The sequence below is a fragment of the Amblyraja radiata genome, chromosome 4, assembly GCF_010909765.2.
Source record: "Amblyraja radiata isolate CabotCenter1 chromosome 4, sAmbRad1.1.pri, whole genome shotgun sequence".
NCBI classification, from domain to species: domain Eukaryota; kingdom Metazoa; phylum Chordata; class Chondrichthyes; order Rajiformes; family Rajidae; genus Amblyraja; species Amblyraja radiata.
The window spans coordinates 68,111,412-68,132,607 of NC_045959.1; the positions used below are offsets into that span (position 1 = coordinate 68,111,412).

At 40.8% G+C, this 21,196-nt stretch overlaps 1 protein-coding gene across 1 annotated transcript in view; it reads right to left on the minus strand.

Moving 5' to 3' along the window:
- Positions 1-21,196, minus strand: part of prkdc (protein kinase, DNA-activated, catalytic subunit) — a 235,559-nt gene that overhangs the window by 80,776 nt on the left and 133,587 nt on the right. Inside the window, exons 43-51 of the mRNA XM_033019700.1 lie at positions 18,190-18,358; positions 14,215-14,280; positions 12,918-12,990; positions 10,482-10,630; positions 8,538-8,678; positions 6,309-6,428; positions 5,254-5,397; positions 4,389-4,540; positions 2,676-2,807 (exon numbers count right to left, since the gene is read on the minus strand). Of these exons, the coding sequence (XP_032875591.1) occupies positions 2,676-2,807; positions 4,389-4,540; positions 5,254-5,397; positions 6,309-6,428; positions 8,538-8,678; positions 10,482-10,630; positions 12,918-12,990; positions 14,215-14,280; positions 18,190-18,358 (1,146 nt within the window). The remainder of the gene's footprint in view (positions 1-2,675; positions 2,808-4,388; positions 4,541-5,253; positions 5,398-6,308; positions 6,429-8,537; positions 8,679-10,481; positions 10,631-12,917; positions 12,991-14,214; positions 14,281-18,189; positions 18,359-21,196) is intronic.

Consider the following 21,196-nt stretch of genomic DNA (forward strand, 5'->3'; position numbering starts at 1 on the left):
GTCTGAGTGAGGCCCAGCGCAAATTGGAGGAACAGCACTTCATATTTCGTTTGGGTAGTTTACACCTCAGCGGTATGAACATTGGCTTCTCTAACCAGATAGCCCTTTCTTTCTCTCTCAGTCCCCTCCCCCTTCCCAATTCTCCCACCAGTCTTATTGTCTCCACCTACACTCTATCTTTGTCCTGTCCCCTCCCCTGACATCAGTCTGAAGAAAGGTCTCGACCCGAAACGTCACCCATTCCTTCTCTCCAGAGATGCTGCCTCACCCGCTGAGTTACTCCAGCATTTTGTGTGTACCTTCAGAGCTCAGAAACAGGTCCTTCTGCCCAACTTGTCCATGCTGACTAAGATGCCCAATCTAACCTAGTCACATATGCCCTCATTTTGTTCGCATCACTCTAAACCTTTCCTATCCATGTACCTGTCCAAGTGGTTGAGGAAGGACATTCTTGCTATTGAGGGAGTGTAGCACAGGTTCACCAGGTTGGCGGGACTGTCATATGTTGATAGAATGGAGTGGCTGGGCTTGTATACTCTGGAATTTAGAAGGATGAGAGGGTATCTTATTGAAACATATAAGATTATTAAGGGTTTGGACACGCTAGAGGCAGGAAACACGTTCCGGATGTTGGGGGAGTCCAGAACCAGGGGCCACAGTTTAAGAATAAGGGGTAAGCCATTTAGAACGGAGATGAGGAAAAATGTTTTCACACGGAGAGTTGTGAGTGTGGAATTCTCTGACTCAGAGGGCAGTGTGGGCTGGCTCTCTGGATGCTTTCAAGAGAGAGCTAGACAAAGCTCTTAAAGATAAGCTCAAGGTATATGGGGAGAAGGCAGGAACGGGGTACTGATTGTGCATGATCAGCCACGATCACATTGAATTGGCTCGAAGGGCCAAAAGGCCTACTCCTGCACCTATTGTCTATTGTCTAATTGTTGTTATTGTACCTGCCTCAAAACTAGCTCAGTTGGCAACTTGTTGGCAGCATTTATCTACCACACTCTGAGTGAAAACGTTGCCCCTCAGGTTCTTATTAAATCTTTCCCCTCTCACCTTAAATCGATGTCCTCTGGTTCTTGATTCCCATACCTTGGGTAAAAGACTCTGCATTCACACGCAAACCCGCTCATGATTTTATACACCTCTGTAAGATCACCCCTTTGCCACGTGCTCCAAGGATTAAAGTCCTAGCCTGCCCAATATTTTGCCATAAGTTCAGGCCTGCATGTCTTGTCAACATCCACATAAATCTTATCTGCATGCTTTCCATCTTAATGATGGCCTTCCTGTAGCAGGGTGATCAAAACTGGATACAATACTCCAAATGCAGCATCACCACAGTCTTGTACAACTGTAACATATACCCCAACTTCTATACTCAATACCCTGAATGATAAAAGCCAATGTACCAAAAGCCTTCTTTACCACCCTGTCACCAGTGTGACAACACTTTCATGGAATCATGTACCTATACTCCTAGATCCCTCTGCTCTCCAATAGTCTCCAAGGCCCTGCCATTCACTGTGAAGGTCCTGGGCTGACCTCCCAAAATTCAACATCTCATACTTCTCTACATTGAACTCCATTAGCCATTCTTCAGCTCGCTTGCCCAGCTAACTAAGATCCTGCTGTAATTTTTGATACATTTTCACTGTCTACGATACCACCTACTTGAGTATCATCTGCAAACTTACGAATCATGCTTGCTAATTCTAATGATGTAAATGTCAATCAACAGTAGGCCCAGCACTGATCCCTGAGGCAATCTGAAACACTGCCATGACAGATGATGTTCCTTCATACAATTAAAATATGCCCATGGTCAAGGCCAAACAATGCAGAATATATTAGAACATTTGTTTCCATTCAGAGCAGCAACAGTTCTGGGATTGAAGTTGTATGGTTAGGGGAAACATGAGGGAGAAAATGTAACAATGGAATGTGAAATTCCAAGTTTAAATTTCTCTTCACCTTTAATGCCCAAATGCTGCAATGCATGAAAAAGGAATTCACAAGCTTCTCATCAAACCCACAGGTTGAAACTAAATTTGGACATGTTAAATATTTTGCTGCATTGAAAGAATTTGTATTCAATAAAAAGAAGGCTGGTTTGACAGTGCCGTTCTAAACAAAAATAAATTCTGAACAAAATGCAAGCAGGTGTTTGTTTTCAATAGCTTAGAGTCAAATCTGATCCCTCCTGTGATTCTGCTAGAAGATTAATAAAACTCAGAAAATCAACAATGTCCCAATTTTTCATTAAGAAATATTCCAGGGCTCAAATATCTGTAACTGAATGTATATATCTAAATATGTCGCTTTAAATTTAAGTTATATGTAACAAACTTCCAGGTCTTCCTGCAATAGTTGTGATCTAAAGAATATAACATCAAAATTAGCAGTATAAATAGATCCTATAGATAGTTGACATTCTGCGTGCATAGTTCAAAAATGACTTTGGACATTCAGTTTGATTAAATGTCGTTGTGGGATTTGCACTTTATTCAAATGTGCTAAACTTAATAACATGTTGTCGCTTTCTGAATGTATATTTACCAAATATACAAAGTCAATCAAGAAGCATGGTTTCTGTCACTGCAAAATGGTTTTCATTATGTTGGTCACTATTTTGTATCAGTCACAAAAGCTTAAATATTTCCTAATTTGCCTACCTGTCACTGTCAATTTCACATTTTGGATCGTGTGGGGGGAAATTATTGGCAAGAACAATGCCAAGCAACTGGATGCCGACAGAGTTGTCTTTGGAATTCGGGTCCCTTCCTGCAAATCGATCAAAGATCAAACTGCACAAAACATATTAACAATTTTAGATGTTAAGATAAAGTATACAAAACCAAACACCTTACGTGTCCGTAAATGTGTATCATCGCTACAATACTTTACATTATGTACCTCAGAATTAAAAAAAAAATCTTATCCTATAAAAATCTTTCTAACTTTTATTTTTTCTTTTACAGGCCATCCTAGGGTAACATACAGGTTTCTTACTTATAGTCCCAACCCGTGTCACCTCTCCATTTTAACCAGATTTGTTGCCTGACTTGCTGAGTTACTCCAGTATTTTGTGACTATCTTTGGTAGAAACCAGCTTCTGTGGTTTCTTTTTATTACATTTCCTTTTTAACAGTGTTGATTTTGTCCACCTTTCAGAACATACACAAAACATTCAATATGGTCACCATACTTCCAAAGCATTGTAATGAATGGCATCCAAAGCACCTAAGATTAATAGGAAAGAAAGTGGAGAGTGGAAACAGGGTCTGCTTTTGATAGGAACAAACATAAGTCGGACTTTCAAATTTAATAATATCATGGGAGCTCGTTCCTATTCCATAAGTCGGGCATTCATAACATAGGGATAGCCATATATGATACCATCGACTGTAGCTGATAGCTACCCCATTTCATCGACATATTGTGGCTTAAAATTGCCAATCAAAAATTTTAAGCTTAAATTTTACGTGAATGTTCTTGAGAAAGTGCTGCATTGCTTAGTGCAAATTCAATTCTATATTTTCGATATTTTCAGAAGCTTCTCACTGGCTATTAAGCTAATTGCAACACCTCAAGATTGTAAAAGACACAATGCGAATGCAAATTCATTTCCAGTTGTTAGCTCAAAATCACAACTTCGTGTTGTAATATTTCTACAGTAGGTTCCATGCTTGCTTCATTATTGCCCATGGCCTGACATATGGGGGGGATTCGAACAGTTGGTTTTATTCTTACAGTCCAATCCGCATGGAAAAATATTATCTGTGCTAACCATCAAGCAACCATTCTATTTTATTCTTCCTTTATGCCTATTATTTCCTTTCAGATTCTACCACCTTCCCTTATTTGCAGTGCAATTTATAGTGCCAAATTAACTGGCTAACCTGCAGATATTTGGTACATTGATGGAATCCTACACAGTCTTGGGGAAACCATACAAACTCCAAACAGACAGGTCCAGAGGTCATAGAAACATAGAAAATAGGTGGAGGAGTATGCCATTCGGCCCTTCGAGCCAGCACCGCCATTCAATATGATCATGGCTGATCATCCAAAATCAGTACCCCGCTCTTGCTTTTTCTCCATATCTCTTGATTCCGTTAGCCCTTTGAGCTAAATCTAACTATCTCTTGAAAACATCCAGTGAATTGGCCTCCACTGCCTTCTGTGGCAGAGAATTCCACAGATTCACAACACTGTGGGTGAAAAAGCTTTTACTCTCAGTCCTAAATGGCCAGGTCAGGATCAAACCCGAGACGCCAGAGCTATGAGGCAACAAGCAGCTCTACCGTTATGCCTTTGTGCTGCCCCTCTTTATGAAGTCTACGTTCATGCACGTAGGACATTCGCTTGTAGAACCCACTGCTCACCTGTAAGGAATAGTCAGACAATCCTTCCAGCATTCCACCACTGTCTTAATGATTTCCAGATTGTGCCTGAACACTGCCCTCTTCTCATGAAAGCAATTCTTCATCAGAAAATCCAGCAAGCGATTTGCTAGAATCTCATTCTTCCGATTTCCCTAACAAAAAAACCCAATAAATTAAGTTTATTTTCACTCAACTAACCCCCAACCCCTCACCTGCATTCACCTATTATCTGCCATGCTTTCTCCTGACCCTCCCTACTATCTTCCAGCCTCCCCCCCCCCCCCCACAAGGGAAGATAAAAGTTATATATATCAATATATCAATAGGTGACAAACCTATCCTGTTTAACATTTAACAACGGTCACAGTTACTGCACATTACAAACTGTGATAAGCTTTCGCACAATTTTACAATAAGAATTATAATATTATTATATGAATTATTACACTGGATAAAGCTATTCAGCTCAAGCCTTTGCAAGTGGTATTTCTTTAACTGGAAAGGAATCATCAATTCTACTCTCACTAATGTGTCTTCCCCATGACAACTATTAACGCCACCATCATAAATGTAATAAACAATTCTTAAATTCTCCCCATTAAAAAAGCAAGAATTTAAAGGAGTACAAATTAAATAGGCGTTACTCTACCAGAAATCACAATTTCACACAAAAAAACACAATTTATTCACACGAATGGACAGAAACCAAATATGGCTCTGTACAGAGAGAAATAAATTATTGCTTCATCTTGTAATTAGCATAATCACACATGGCCACTTAATTTGTCATAATTGTTGATACCGACACGTTTTGCTTTCTTGGCACTAAGCTTATGAAACAGATCTATGAAAGATATTTCTGTACCTTTGGGGTAGCCACACTTGTCCAAGACAGAATAGTAACCACGATTTCTACCACCATATAGTGAATGCCATCACCTCCATTATTACCAGAAACCACTAACTGAAGCATAGGCCCCAACCATTCCTGTGCATATGGCTGGAAAATCTAAAAAACAATCAGATTTAATTGACATGAGTACAAAAGGATTAAGAAGAACTCTTTCAGGTCAAAGCTACAATTGGTAAGATTAATAAAATTAATGGTCGACTTCCTAGATCTCATTAGATATTAAACAGCAGAACATTTTGCTGCATTACTCACGCTTTTAGGCGCATTCTCTAAAATTACAAAAAAAAACTGTTCAGGTTGGCTTTTATAAACAATGTGCTATCATTTTTACTTGACACAGTTCGTCAAATTAATGGCACTGATAAAATGTGGGAAATGTCACTTTGTGGCTAGATGCCAAACCGCTGGAATTTCCAAATAATTGGATTATTAGAGTTTTACTGTAATTAGAACATCACAAATTTTATTTAAATAAATAACAGGCTTGCACTGTATCATATATCAAAGATATTCTTTCCTTTGGGGGAAGTGTTTTTGCATCAAAGTTGTGTGCACCAACAGTATCCATATATTGCCTGCTATATTCTATTTTGATGCAAAGATTCTATTTCCAACTTAATAGGAATAGAAAAAATAACAGTTTAATGCAATGAGTGATTGTTTTATGCTAATGTGTTAGAAACCAAGGGTCATCAAATTGTACATCTTTGATATCATTCTAGTAATCAAGAACAATTTCAAATAAAAGGCAGCCTGCAACGGGGTGGTATAAAGATAGATCCTCAAGGAAAGATCCTCAAGGAAGGATCCTCAAGGAAGGATAAATTGACCAGATATCCATTGGAAGATCGATTTTGGCAACTATTATTGGGAAATAACTTGCCCATTCAGTCAGTCAGAACATAAAGGTCAGTCAGAACATAAAGCAGAAAAATGAACCTCAGGATCATCAGTGAAGTTTATGGAGAAATAAGTATCACGTGAAAAAGAACAAAGAAATGTAGGACCTCCTCTGAATTGACGATGAGCTTTGCAATGAAGAGTCGGACATTTAATGCTGTTGCAGGATTTCCCAATTTTCCGTGTAGAAATTTCATCCAACATGGAAGCTCATGTGGGGCTTTATTCTGCGGAGAAAAGATTGCAAATAAATAAATTAACTGTGATAAATCCAGGAATATAAATGATTTGTTTTTACCAATCCACAGAATTTTAAGTTCTGTAAAGCATAAAACTGCAGATGCTGGGAATCTAACATAAAATTATAATTTATCTAATTTTAAATTGTGGCAGCTTTGGTTCATTGACAGAATCCTTGCAGAATCCGGAGTCAGAGGGTCATAGATTCAGGAATTTGAACACAAAATCTACCTTGACATTCTGACAAAATCATAGACATCATCTCTCACAAAAGATATGAAACTGAGGATTGTGTCCTTATCATGTACAGGATAATTTATCCTTTATCACAGCACCAGAGACTTGCGTTCGATACGGGTGCTATCTGTGCGGAATTTGAACATTCTCCCTGTGACTGCGTGGGTTTCCTCTAGGTGCTCCAGTTTCCTCCCATACTCCACAGACGTGCAGGTTTGTAAGTTAATTGGCTTCTGTAAATCACCCCTAGTATGCATGATGCAAAACTGGAATAACATAGAACTAGTGTCCAGGTGATCAATGGCCAATGTGGACTTGGTGGGCAGATGGGCCTATTTCCACACTGTACCTCCAAACTAAAAAACTAAATTGAGGTGACAAAAAAAATCTTTGGTGTTGTTCAAAAGCTTTTTCAGCATTATTCAAGCAATGTAAAGAAAGTCTGAGGTGACCAACTTTGGCAACAGTTCAACACTGCATCGAGAATCATCTCGGATCCGACACCAGCCAGATCTGGTGTATCATGAGAGACTTCACTCTTAAATGGTTGAGGATGTTCAACCTGGAGATTACTAAGTAAAGATAAGTTTGATTATTTATATTTTACTTTGTTTACAATTATTTCGTACTTTACTTTATATTCTAAAGCAGTAATTGTATTTTTTAAATTATTTACAGCAATTATAATAGTTTTGTATCTCTGAATATCCAAGACAATTATAAACTATTACAAAGCCTCAGGATATTTGACAGAGGCAAGCATTTGCCCCTCTCCTTACTTGCTGTTAATGGTTGACAAGATGTTCTGGATAAAGGGTCACGACTGCACAGTAGCGAGTGGGTTGGAGAATTGGCACATTCAGTCCTTCACCACCGGGTGGCGCCATCAACGATGCCAGACTCACCAACGGTCTGTCTGCCTTTTCATCTTTTTTGTTATTTTTAGAGTGTTTTAAAAAGTATGTGTTAATGTTCTCAGGTTTGTTTTATGTGGGGGGTGGGGGAGGGGGTCGGGGGAATTTTATTTCAATCTCTTACCTTGCCAGAGATGTGATTTTTTTCTGGATCGTATCTCCGGTCACTCTGCGGCCTAACATCATGGAGCTGGCGGCCTTGCTCGAGACTGACTTTGAGCCCCACTGCGGGGCCGAGGACTTACCATCGGAGCTTGCGATCCCTTGCCTGGGATCGGCGCTCCAGCAGTGGCCTGCGGCTTTCAACATCGAGGAACTCAGTCTCGGGTAGAGACTGATGTCGGGAAGCTCCAAGGTCGCAGGAGGGTCGACCAACCCCGACCCGGGGGAGCTGAAATCCCCCCGATGCGGGAGCTTGTTCGCCCTGACGCGGAGGGCAAAGGAGGGAAGAGATTGAACTTTTTTTTTGCCTTCCATCACCGTGAGGAATGTGGAGGAGTCAATGTTGTGGTTGTTTATGTTAAAATGTATTTTGTGTGTTTTGTTGCTTTTTATTGGAATGACTGTATGGCAAATCAAATTTTGCATATGTTGCAAAATATACTTGGCTAATAAAGTATGTTTATGGAATGGAGATGTAGGCAGTGAGCCAGATCAAAACTTGATATGGTTTATCATCTCAATTACATCCAGAACCCTATTGTTCATAATCTGGCAGCCATGCTTGTCAACTGTGACTACACTCTGAAATTAATTAATTGACTTTGATATGCTTTGGTGTGGATGTGGATGTGAGTTTTGTTTTCTTTATTTAAGTCCTGTTTGAAAATAGTTTGGACATATAATGCAATATGTTAGCAACCTCATCTGAACCATTATTCTCAGCAGTTAATGGTTTTCTTAGAATTCAATAAATTATTAATGTTCAAAGATTTGTTTCCAAACCTCTTCAGGTTTAGGTGTGATGTTAGCTTTCTGCATGTGATTGATCAAAGCAGTTATGGTCGCCATACATTCATGCTGGTTCATCTCATCCATCTCAAGTTCCACGATATTACTCTGTACATCACCTGATTCTGTCCAGTCCTGCAAGTAAACATGTGAGGTTTTAATCTATAAAATGATTATTTTATTTTAGATATTTGTACTATGTACTATGTAACCTCAGGTTACAATTTTAATTGTAACGTTTTCTACTCTGATCTTTTCTGACAACACCTAAAACCATGACACACTCCCCAATCAGCATAAATGGTGCAGAAGTGGAAATGGTTGAGAGCTTCGTTCCTTAGCGTTAATACTATCAACGATTTGTCATGGACCAAACACATTGAAGCACATTGACAGCCAAGAATGCAGTTCCTTAGGAGACTGAGAGAATTCGGCACATCTCCAAAGACTGTTACAAACTTTTACAGATGCACCATAGAAAGCATACACAAAAAGACACAAAGTGCTGGAGTAACTCAGCAGGTCAGCCAGCATCTCTGGGGAACATGGATAGGTGACTTTTTGGGTTGAGAGCTTTTTTCACTGAAGAAGGGTCCAAATGTCACCTAAACCATGTTTTCCAGAGATGCTGACTGACCCACAGTTACTCCAGCACATTGTGCCTTAACCAGCATATGCAGATCCTTGCTTCTACATAGAAAGTATACTATCAGGTTGCATCATAGCTTGGTAAGGGAACAGCTCTGCCCAAGATCGCAAGAAATTGCAGAGAGTGTTCAATCACATAACCCAGTTCATCACACAGACCAGACTCCCCACCAACATAATCAAAGACTTGTCATTCATTTTTCTATTTGCTCCAGTTGGGCAAAAGGTACAGAAGCTAGAAACCACATGCCACCACACAGGGGAACAGCTTCTTCCCCTCTGTTGTCAACCTTCCCAAAGGGTCCTTCCATAAGCTATGATACTGACTGATTCAACTCTACCCAATTATGGACATTGGATTTTGCTCAGAACTATATTCCTCGCTCTGTATCTTCTCCATTTCTCTACCAATTGTACTCGAGTATGCCGATTGCATTTATGTACTGTATTATCTGACCTGACCTGAAGAAAAGCTTTTCACTACAGTACACATGACAATAATAAACAAGTACAGTTCTCATACAATTTAAATTCACCCACAAATATAATTCCTTCACAGGTTATGCAGTTCTGCCAGCAAGTCTCTGGAAGGTATACATTGGTGGTCCTCAGGGTTGTTCTTCTAAGGTGTAACTATAAATTAGCTCTTAAAATGAATTTACTTATTCCTAGCAGCTTCTCCCAAATTATAATAATAGAGTGAAGAAACTGGGACCATTTCACAATTGACCTCCATAAACGGAGACATCTCTATAAATATAGAGTTTCTTGGGGCACAAAATTATTTTAAGATCTGAGCTCCCTCGTCACAGACCACACAATGAGCATAAATGACTGCATTTCTGGTCAGAAGAAACCCTTTGTGCATTGGCTTAGAACACAAAGCGCTGGAGTAACTCAGTGAGTCAGGCAGCATCTCTGGAGGACAAGAATAGACAACGTTTTAGGTCTGGACCCTTCGACAGACTGATTGTAGTGGGGGTAAGAAAGATGGAAATGAGGTGGATGTGGGCCAATTTCAGCAAAAATGTTGACAAGGCTAACAGATTTCAGTTTCTACAGTATCAGATGAAAGTCGTGGAATCCATTACACTGTGAAGATTGCTTACCATCAAAACAACAAATGTGAACATTTTAAAAGACCCAACAAACCCCAACAAACCCCAATAAATTATATCACAAAGGATGATAGGCTGATTTGTCCATTTTATTTGATGGTCCAAGTTAAAATGTATCTTAAATATCAGTAAGGTTAAAGTTCTGACAATTTACACCAGTGATGATTACTACCTTTCTCCTGGTCCGACCTGCAGGCATCGTGGGATCTTGAGAGTTGTAGGAGAAGCTCTGAACACCAGTAGAGAAGTCAAACTGACTCATTTCTTCACTGAGACTACTGTCGACCATGTATGACTGGGAGGACAAATAGTGGGGTTCATCTGAATAAAGAGAAGGGTCACCAACAATAGGGTGGGGTTAGACAAATCCAATAACTGTAAGGGTTACTTTTTTGACAGATCTACCTGTCATGCTCAACATCGATAGATGAAATCAGAAATTGCTGGAGATTTTCTGTTTCTAAAGCAGTCCTTTGGGATCAAGGATGGCTTGTTTCCACTTTGGTGGATTCTAAGATGGCTGATGAGGCCACTATGGGAAGCACAGCCCTTCCATAGATGGGGCAGGTGGTGCCTGAGATGGGGACACGTAATAGAATGTGAGATGATCTGCTGATTATAGGGCATCTCCGAGCTCCCGATCACGGACTTCTTCATTCTGATTGTGTTAAATAACTTGAAGGACCTAAGGGAACTCCTTCTCCTAGTTAAGTAAAACACACAAAACAAAGAACTGCAGATGCTGGTTTATACCAAAGATAAACACAATGTCCTGGAGTAACTCAGTGGGTCGGGCGGCATTTTTTTTTTTCCAGAGATGCTGCCTGACCTGCTGATTTACTCCAGCACTTTGTGTCTATCTTTGGTCTTGGCATCATATATGGCACAGAAACTGTGGGCCAAACTGTCCGATGTTCCCAACATTTATCCACCTAGCCACACATTAATATATGTGTCTGGTCTCTTCCTCTCTAACATACTTCCACAACTCTCTGCATTGATAGTTTACAGAGTTGCCCTTGTGTGCATTTACTTCAGTTTATACATGCTGAAAAGCTTCGACTGCAATGCAATGAACATTGTAACCACAATCAGTGCTGGTATGGCAAGTGATGATGCTAAAATAGGTGGAGGGGCAGGTAGTGTAGAGAAAGCAGGGACTCGGCAGAAGGACTTGGACAGGTTGGGAGAGTGGGCAGAAAAGTGGGCAGCAAAGTGTGGAGTCAAGCATTTTGATAGTAGGCATAAAGGCGTAGACTATTTTCAAAATGGGGAGAGAAACTAGAAATCGAAGGGGCAAAGGGACTTGGGAATGCTGGTGCAGGATTCCCAAAAGGTTAATTTGCAAGTTGAAACGGAGTAAGGAAGCCAAACACAGTGCTAGCATTTAAGAGGACTAGTATACAAAAACAGGGATATACTAGGCTCTATAAGGCATTGGTCAGGTGCATTTGGAGTATTGTGAGCAATTTTGGGCACCATATCTGAGGATGTGCTGGCTCTGGAGAGGGTCCAGAGATGGTTTGCAAGAATGATTCCAGGAATGAGTGGGTTAACATATGATGAGCATTTGACTGCACTGGGCCTGTGCTCGCTGGAGTTTAGAAGGATGAGGGGTCTCCTCATTGAAACATACCGACTAGTGAAAGGCTTGGATACAGTGGATATGGAGAGGATGTTTCCACTAGTATGAGAGTCTAGGACCAGAGTTCTTAGCCTCAGAATTAAAGGATGTTCCTTTAGGAAGGAGATGAGGAATTTATTTAGACAGAGGATGGCAAATCTGTGGAATTCTTTGCCACAGAAGGCTGTGGAGGCAATGAATATTTTTATGCAGAGATAGATGGATTCTTGATTAGTACGGGTGTCAGGGGTTATGAGGAGAAGGCAAGAAAATTGGGTTAGAAGGGGGAGATAGATGTCATGATTGAATGGCGGAGTAGACTCAATGGACCGAATGGCCTAATTATGCTCCCATTACTTATGACCTTACAAAGTGCTTTAGTAACCCTAATTACTCATGCTGCCATACCAATGAATCCTGAGACGTTGTTTACATCTGAAATATAACAGAAAAAGGCCATTTAATTCTATTATTCAATGCTGCTGTTAATTCTCCACATTCCTCCTCCTCCCATTCTATTGACTTCATCCAGATCCACTGGCATGCCTTCCTCTTCCTATCACTCACTGAAAAACTGTTGCTTCAGTATATATTTCAATGAATGTGTAAAACTCAGAGTCTTTACCTTCTAAAATGGTGTTATGCTGTTACCATCCTGGATTTTTTGTTTCATGATGGGAAATAAAAAATCAAACATTACTTTTTTTTGCAGCTGGCAGATTGTGATTTAAAGCATTTATATGGTTCGATCTTGAGAACAGAGATCACAGCCAGAATCCAAAATAGTAATTTTGAACCTCAGTTATGCCAGTAGACATATTGGGTACTATATAAATGAGGTGTTGCTCTCGTATCATCTTCAGCTTTTGCTGTCATGTCCTCTGCATGTGCTTGATCAATATCATCATGGTCATGACGATTGTATTAATAAACCCCATTGAAATTTACCTCAAATTCAGATTCTATACAAAAGTTCACGCAAACCTGAATCTCCATCCGTTGCATCTCGAGCTTCTTTGCGAATTGTAAAATATCTTTTTTTCTTCTCCACTGGTACCTGAAGCAGAACATTTTAAGGTTCAGGATATGTCCATATCAAGATCAAATATTCCCTACTACACACACAGGCAGGTGTGGATGGGACATGTTGGCTGATGTGGCCGAAGGGCCTGTTTCAAAGCTGTAAGACTCTAAGACATTGCACTTTGTCAGTTGTATTTTTATTTTTATTTTTTTAATTTAATTTAAAATATTTTTTTAATAGATAGGAAGTGAGAAGAAAAAGAAAAAAACACGATAAAAAAGAATAGAATAAATTACCAATAATACAACTTTGGAGATAGGTCCGTAGATTATAAAACATAACTATTCATCTAATCCTGAGTTTGAGCTTCAGTCAGATTCCCATGCCGGACCAATTTACCCTTTCAAAAAGTCGATAAATGGAGACCATATTCTAGCAAATAATTCTTGTTTGTCAATTAAGACAAGTCTAGTTCTTTCCAAATGTATGGTCTACGACATCTCCATAATCCACATTTTAATTGTGGGGGTTGTTGGACCTTTCCAAAATTTTAATATTAATTTTTTCCCAGTTATTATATTATAATCAAGGAAGTTTCTTTGGCGTGTTGTAAGTTTTAGGCTTTGTTCTGATATTCCTAATATTATTAGTTTTGAGTCAGGATCCAATTGGGTGTTAACAACTTCAGAAATTATTCTAAAACTGTCCGTCCAGAAATTTTTGATTTGTATACAATTTACAAAAGTATGTGTTAAGTTAGCCTCTGAGTATTGACATTTATCACAGATAGGAGAGATATGTGGGAACATTCTATTTAATTTTGTTTTAGAGTAATGCAGTCTATGTAATACTTTAAATTGTATTAAAGAATGTCTGGCATTTAACGAGCATTGATGTATTTTTAGATCTACTACCTTACCAGTGTGTTTGCTGCATGAAAAGTCCAGAAAAAGAGCTTTTTGGAATTATAATTACGCCTTGCCAAACTTGAACATCCTGATTCTCTTTGAATGCGTTTTTAAGTTTTATTTGTATTTTCCTTTATACTCCTTTTCGTTTCCAGATCTTCATTTTCTCATATATTAAATCAAATATTTTCATATGGCTGTATGTTCATTTGCATATCACTGTACCTTAATTGGTACATGTGATAATAAAAGACCTTTGAAAGCAACATGTTGCCAGGTGGTGATATTGACAGTAATTACACCATCTATCAAGACGTACACAACCTTTCACATAATAGTTTAGACTTACTTCAATCTCCACAGGAAAATTATATGTACGTTGAATGTCTAGCAAATTTTCAAAGATGAAGATATTCTGCAAAAGAAAAATTAATTAAGAAAAGGTCCTAGCAGCAGGAAATACCATTCCGTTCTCCGCCAGAAGTGCTCTACCAGTTTACAATGATCAGAATAGCCAAGCGATTTTCTCTGACTGGATAGCAAGCAAACAAGCACACAAACAAAACCTTTTCATTGTATAGTGGTACGTGTGATAATAATAAACTAAACAAATTAATTGTTTTGTTTTATTATTTTCAATAGAGGGAACCCAAAACAAGACCGTTTGCAAGAATCCAGCCCACCCCCAATTTTACTGGAGGCTGGAATAGTGACAATTTAAGACTGCAATCCTTCACTTGAATAGTTATTCTACCTCTAAATAATTTTGAGCTGATTTCCAAACTAGCAACATGGAGGCAAGAATTGTATGGATCTGATTACTGTGTTAGTAATCCACAGTGTTTGACATTTGAACCCCTCCACAGCAGCCGTGGAGTTTTTCACATAAATCTGGAATTAACAGTTGGGTTCAATAATATAGACCATGTAAAACTGGATTGTTGCAAAATCCTGTCTGATTCACAAATGTCTTTAGTAGAAACATGAGACACTAACAAGCCACTAATGTAAGCACATCATATCCGAGATCACCACAGGAATATTCACATCACAACCTTGCAGTCTTTCTCTAGTCAAAACTCTATCTTATTATCACGGAGGAAATGAACAGTAGATGAAGAGTCAAGAGAGTTTATTTTCATGTGTCCCAGATAGGACAATGAAATTCTTGCTTGCTGCAGCACAACAGAAAATTGTAGGCATAAATACAGGACAGATCAGTGTGTCCATATACCATAGAATATTTATATATATATACACACACATAAATAAACAGATAAAGTGCAATAGGCTGTTATAGTTCAGAGTTTGTTTGAAGTTGTGTTTAATAGTCTGCTGGCTGTGGGGAAGAAGCTGTTCCTGAACCTGGATGTTGCAGATTTCAGGCTCCTGTACCTTCTACCTGATGGCAGCGGAGAGAAAAAAAAAAAGCTGTGTTTTCACACGGACCGCTGCCAGTTTTCTCAACTTCCATAGCCGCTCTACATAAGTGGGGGGGGGGAGAGAGAGAAGGGGGGAGAGAGAGAGAGAGAAGGCAGAGAGAGAGAGAGAGAGAAGGGATAGTAAGAGAGAAGGGGAGAGAGAGAGAAGGGAGAGAGGAGGGGGAGAGAGAGAGGAGGGGGAGAGAGAGGGGAGGGGGAGAGAGGGGAGGGGAGAGAAGGGGGGAGAAGACTGCCCTTTTTTCTCGCTCTCTTTGTCGGATTTCTCTTTTTCTATCTATTTCTCTAGGATTTTCTATCTTTCAGGGGAGGGAGAGAAGAGGGGAGAGAGAAGGGGGAGACGGGAGCATGGGGGTCATTTTTCCACACAAGCCATAGGTGACTGGGCAATCTGAACCCAAGCACCAAGTTGTAAGCGGCCGAAGGTGCGCATCCCTCGGGACAGCCCCCACTCTCCCACGGCCACCCTCCGCGGGCTGTGGGTTGGGTGGAGCGGAGGTGTGGGACAATGTTCATCCCTCCACAGTGATGTGATGGATGCGAGGGTCTGGACCAATCGCTGACAAGTCCCGCCCCCCGGCAACGTCATGTCCGTTATTGGACTTTTCTGTTGAGTGGCAGTCGGTTCGTTGGCTTGTAGACGACGTCGCCTTTCGGGTAGGTGGCATTTCGACAGAGCGGCCATTCGGTGAGATTGCTTTTAGGTGACGCAGCTTTTCGGTTAGTTGGCTTTTAGGCATCCCGCCCTTTCGGTTAGTTTGCATTTGCGTCCCATCCTTTTGGTTAGTTGGCATTTTGTCTTCATATTCTTTCGATTTTTTGGCGTTTCGGCTTCGTTTCCATTCGGTTCTTTGGCTTCGACTTCTTTGCTTCGGCTTTTCGTCCATCGGAGCCACGTCAGGGTACCAGGGAGGTCAGAGCCGATGATGGACTGGGCAGTGTTTACAACTTTTTGCAGCCTTTTCCGTTCCTGGACGCTCAAGTTGCCGAACCAAGCCATGATGCAACCAGTCAGCATGCTCTCTACTGTGCACCTGTAGAAGTTCGAGAGAGTCCTCCTTGACATACCGACTCTCCGTAATCTACTCAGGAAGCAGAGGCGCTGATGTGCTTTCTTTATAATTGCATGAGTATTCTGGGACCAGGAGAGATCTTCGGAAATATGCATGCCCAGGAAAACGGGACTGTGGGTCCCCATACTACCCATTCCAAAATCCACAATCAGTTCCATGGTTTTGCTGGTGTTGAGAGCCAGGTGGCACCATTTGGTCAATTGGTCGATCTCACTTCTATACTCTGACTTGTCCCCATCAGTGATACGTCCCACAACAGTGGTGTCGTCAGCGAACTTGATTGTCGGCGAACGCGCTTGTTACGGGAATTCCCTACCCAAGTCAACACAAAACCTGTAAATGTTTCTAAATATAATTGTACAAATTATGCGTTGGATTGTAGAATTTAATCCACATCTGTGTAAGGTATTTCATTTTTAAATGTCAAATACTTGCAGGACATATACAGTAAATGTCAGGAGTGTTGATGCACCGAGAAACCTTGGAGTACAAGTGCATTGTTCGCTGAAAACAGCGAACAATTTGCCATTCTTGCCTTCGTAGACTGAGGCATTGAATTAAAGAGTTGGGATTTCATGTTGCAGCTGCACAAAACATTGGTTAGGCCGCACTTGAAGTACAGTTCTGATTACCACATTACAGGAACAATGTGGTAGCATTACAAAGAATGCAGAAGAGACTCGATAGGATGTTGCCTGGAATGGAAGGCTTAAACTACAAGGAAAGATTGGATAAGATGGGTTTACACTCGCTATAACATGGGGGAAGAGAGGTAACTTTAGAGAGGTTATCAGATGACGAGGGGCAGATATACAGTCAGTGGTTTTTATTGACAAAAAAGTTGCCAGTATTCATAAAATTCCTTGCCTTTGCTGATATAGATGTTGGTGTCAACCTATAAGCTGTTTAAGTTATTTAAGGACTCGAGTGCCTAATGTAATTAATAAATGTTATATTTTAATGATTAGTACTTTTTGTAATATTAAAAATTCATAATATTTGAAAATCTCATTTAAATCTAATCAAATTTTTACCTGTGCTGGTATACCATACGTATACCGGTGCATACCAGCACACAAAAAAACACTAGATAAGGTGGATATCAGAGTCTATTTCCCTGGGTAAGGGAAACAAGAGCTAGAGGACATAGATTTAAATTGAGCGGGGAGAAATTTCAAAGTGATCTTCACACAAAGGCTGGCGGTTCTATAGAACGAGCCGACAGAGAGGATGGCAGAGGCAGAAATAACTACAATTTAGAAAAAGACATTTAGCCATATTTTTGGATATGAAAGAAATAGCAGGACACAGACCTAAAGGGCAAATGGAATTAGTGTGGCTCAAGGGCCCGTTTTAGGGCTATACAGAGGAAAGCTGGGCCGAAGGGCCTGCTTCCATGCTGTATGACACTATGACTATTAATAAAGGTTACAAACATGTGCATTGTACTGCCTGAAAGCACCATTTCATATATGAAAATTTCATTTCACCATTTCATATATGAAATTCACGATTTCATATATGAAAATACCCTTCAAACGGTCAATAAATAACAGCAGCGTACAATTTTTTGATTCTACCAACTCCCCACCAATAATGCATTGACCTTGTTGGAAGTAACTAAGAAATGCATGTCTTTCAGTTTCCCTAACGTGGAGATTAATAATGCTAATTAAAAATGACACCAAGCACTACTAAGGAAAATGGAGATCATTTTGAGTTAACAAATGCATTAACACAACTAGCATCAGAAAAGGAACACAATGATGTACTGTCTTAATTGCATGAAGAACTTTAGATTTAGCATCTTACCTTCTCTGGTTTTTCAATGAAAAGAAATCCTTGATAAAATTTAGCCTCTGTAAAAATGCAGCAAAGGATTGAAATAATGCAGTTATAAGCTGCACAATGGTACTGTCTCCTCTTTTCCAAGAGCTGAGATTCTCCAGCCATGTTTTCCGTAACTGCATCATGGCAGAACCTTGAGACAGAAGGAAAGATATTCCTGTCATTTGTACATGAAGAGCACACGATTCTTGCAAAATAGTTATCGATATGCAATTCCAAGCAAGAAGTGTTTTTACGTCTAAGTGTCATAATATGATGACAATTTTCATATGACATAAATATTACTTATGTCTTAATAATACTGACATATATTGATTATTCAATCAATAAATATTTTTTTTTAGTTGATGTGCAAATATTGGAGGCATTCACAATCCTCACTGGCAACTATAGTATAAACAGTCAACTGTTGAACTTTTTTTAATGTATTGTCTGAGAACCGAAGAAATAACGGGAATGTGGCGAGTGACCTACAAAGTCTGCCTTCCAATCATTAAGATCATGGTTCAACCTTGGCTACTTTATTCATTCTATCCGCAGGAAAACAAATAAGCAAATGAGGGCTGCATGGTGTGCAGCGGTAGAGATGTTGCTATACAGCGCTTTCAGCGTCAGAAACCAGGGTTCGATCCCGGCTACAGGTGCTGTCTTGTATGTTATCCCCCTGAACGCATGGGTTTTCTTCAAGATCTTCGGTTTCCTCCCACACTCAAAACACGTACAGTTATGTAGGTAAATTGGCCTGGTAGAAGTTTAAATTGTCCCTAGTCTGTTTAGGATAGTTTTAGTGTGCAGGGATCGCTGGTCAGTGCGGATTCGGTGGGCCGAAGGGCCTGTTTCCACGCTGTATCTCTAAACTAAACTATATCTGAGGTAGGTACACAAAATTGCTGGAGGAACTCAGCGGGTGCAGCAGCATCTATGGAGCGAAGGAAATAGGCGACGTTTCGGGCCGAAACCCTTCTTCAGACTGGGTATATATCTGAGGTAGGTTGGTAGATAGATAGGTTGGTAGGTCTGTCTATCTATCTAGGCCTATTTTGACCATTGGCCAGTAGAAAACATTGCTACGCCTTGAGCTGTGCACCGTTATAATTTAACACTTCCACATCCGTCACCTGCTTGAAGATCTATACAGATAGATCTGTGTTAGGAGAGTGGACAACTCTCAAAGCAATGAAAAAAGCTAAGCTTCTCAGACGTTTTGCATTTTGGGACGTCTAACAAGGACAGGACCTACACAGTGAATGGTGGGCCTCTGGGGAGTGCTGTAGAGCAGAGGGATCTACGAGTGCAGGTGCATGGTTCCTTGAAAGTCGAGTCGCAGGTAGATAATGTGGTCAAAAAGACTTTTAGCAAATTGGCCTTCATCATTCAGTACCGAGTATAGAAGTTGGGAGGTTATGTTGCATTTGTATAAGTCGTTGGTGAGACCGCATTTAGAGTATTGTGTTCAGTTTTGGGCACCATCTTATAGGAAAGATTGTCATGCTTGAAAGGGTTCAGAGAAGATTTACGAGGATGTTGCCAGGACTAGAGGGTCTGAGCTATAGGGAGAGGTTGAGTAGGCTGGGTCTCTATTCCTTGGAGAGTAGGAGGATTAGGGGTGATCTTATAGAGGTGTATAAGATCATGAGAGGAATAGATCGGGTAGATGCACAGAATCTCTTGCCCTGAGTAGGGGAATCGAGGAACAGAGGACAAGGTGAAAGGGAAAAGATTTAATAGGAATCTGAGGGGTAACCTTTTCACACAAAGGGTGGTGGGTGTATGGAACAAGCTGCCAGAGGAAGTAGTTGAGGCTGGGACTATACCAACGTTTAAGAAACAGTTAAACAGGTACATGGATAGGACATGTTTGGAGGGATATGGACCAAACGCAGGCAGGTGGGGCTTGTGTAGCTGGGACATGTTGGCTGGTATGGGCCATGGATAGGACATGTTTGGAGGGAAATGGACCAAATGCAGGCAGGTGGAGCTTGTGTAGCTGGGACATATTGGTTGATGTGGGCAAGTTGGGCTCTATAACTCTATGTGGGATTTAGTCATGAAAAGAGACAAGAGAAGTGGTGCCTTGCAATTAGAACTCAACCTCGGGTTTGCCTTTCTTTCACAGACAATGATTAAAATGTAGCAACGCCTTGTGGTGGCCCTGTTAAGATAGAACCCTCGCGATTGGCTGGCGCGGTCACATGACCATTCATTCTAACGCCATTCTATTCATTCTGTAACCATTCATTCTAGCGCCACGCGAGTAGAACACACATCGTTAAAATTTGGCTGTCTTTTTCGACTCGGGTGCCTTCTTTATTTCCGTTCCGAAATAAAGAATTTTGCACACCCTAACGTCTCGACTCGCTAAACTGGTGACCCCGAGAGTCAGACTGAATTTCGGATTTTCAACATGCAAGCCGCAGCCATCCCCGACACCCAGCAAAACGCTGTGGGCCTGAAGCTGCCCGTGTTATGGGCAGAGCAGCCTCAGGTGTGGTTTGCCCACATAGAGGCACAGTTCCACCTGAGGAATATCGTGGTTGACGACACCAAGTATTTCCACGTGGTAGGGGCTCTCAAACAGGAGATGGCCTCGCAGTTACTCCCATACTTACAGGACCCACCAGCGATCGTGAAGTACGACAGCCTCAAGGCCCTTCTCCTCCGTACCTTCGGGCTCAGCCGCCGAGATCGCGCCACTCGCCTCCTCCACGTGGACGGTCTAGGCGACCGCAAACCGTCCACCTTAATGAGCGAGATGCTCGCCTTGATGGACGGCCTTCGACCATGCCTCCTTTTCGAGCAGGCATTTCTCGAACAAATGCCTGATGACATCCGCTTGATGCTCGCCGGGTCCGACTTCACCGACCCTATGCAGCTAGCTGAGCGGGCTAACGAATTTTGGCTCGTGAAGCAAGAGGATGGCGGGTCCATAAACCGGGTATCCGTGCCCGTACGCCAGCTGCCCCGCAGAGCC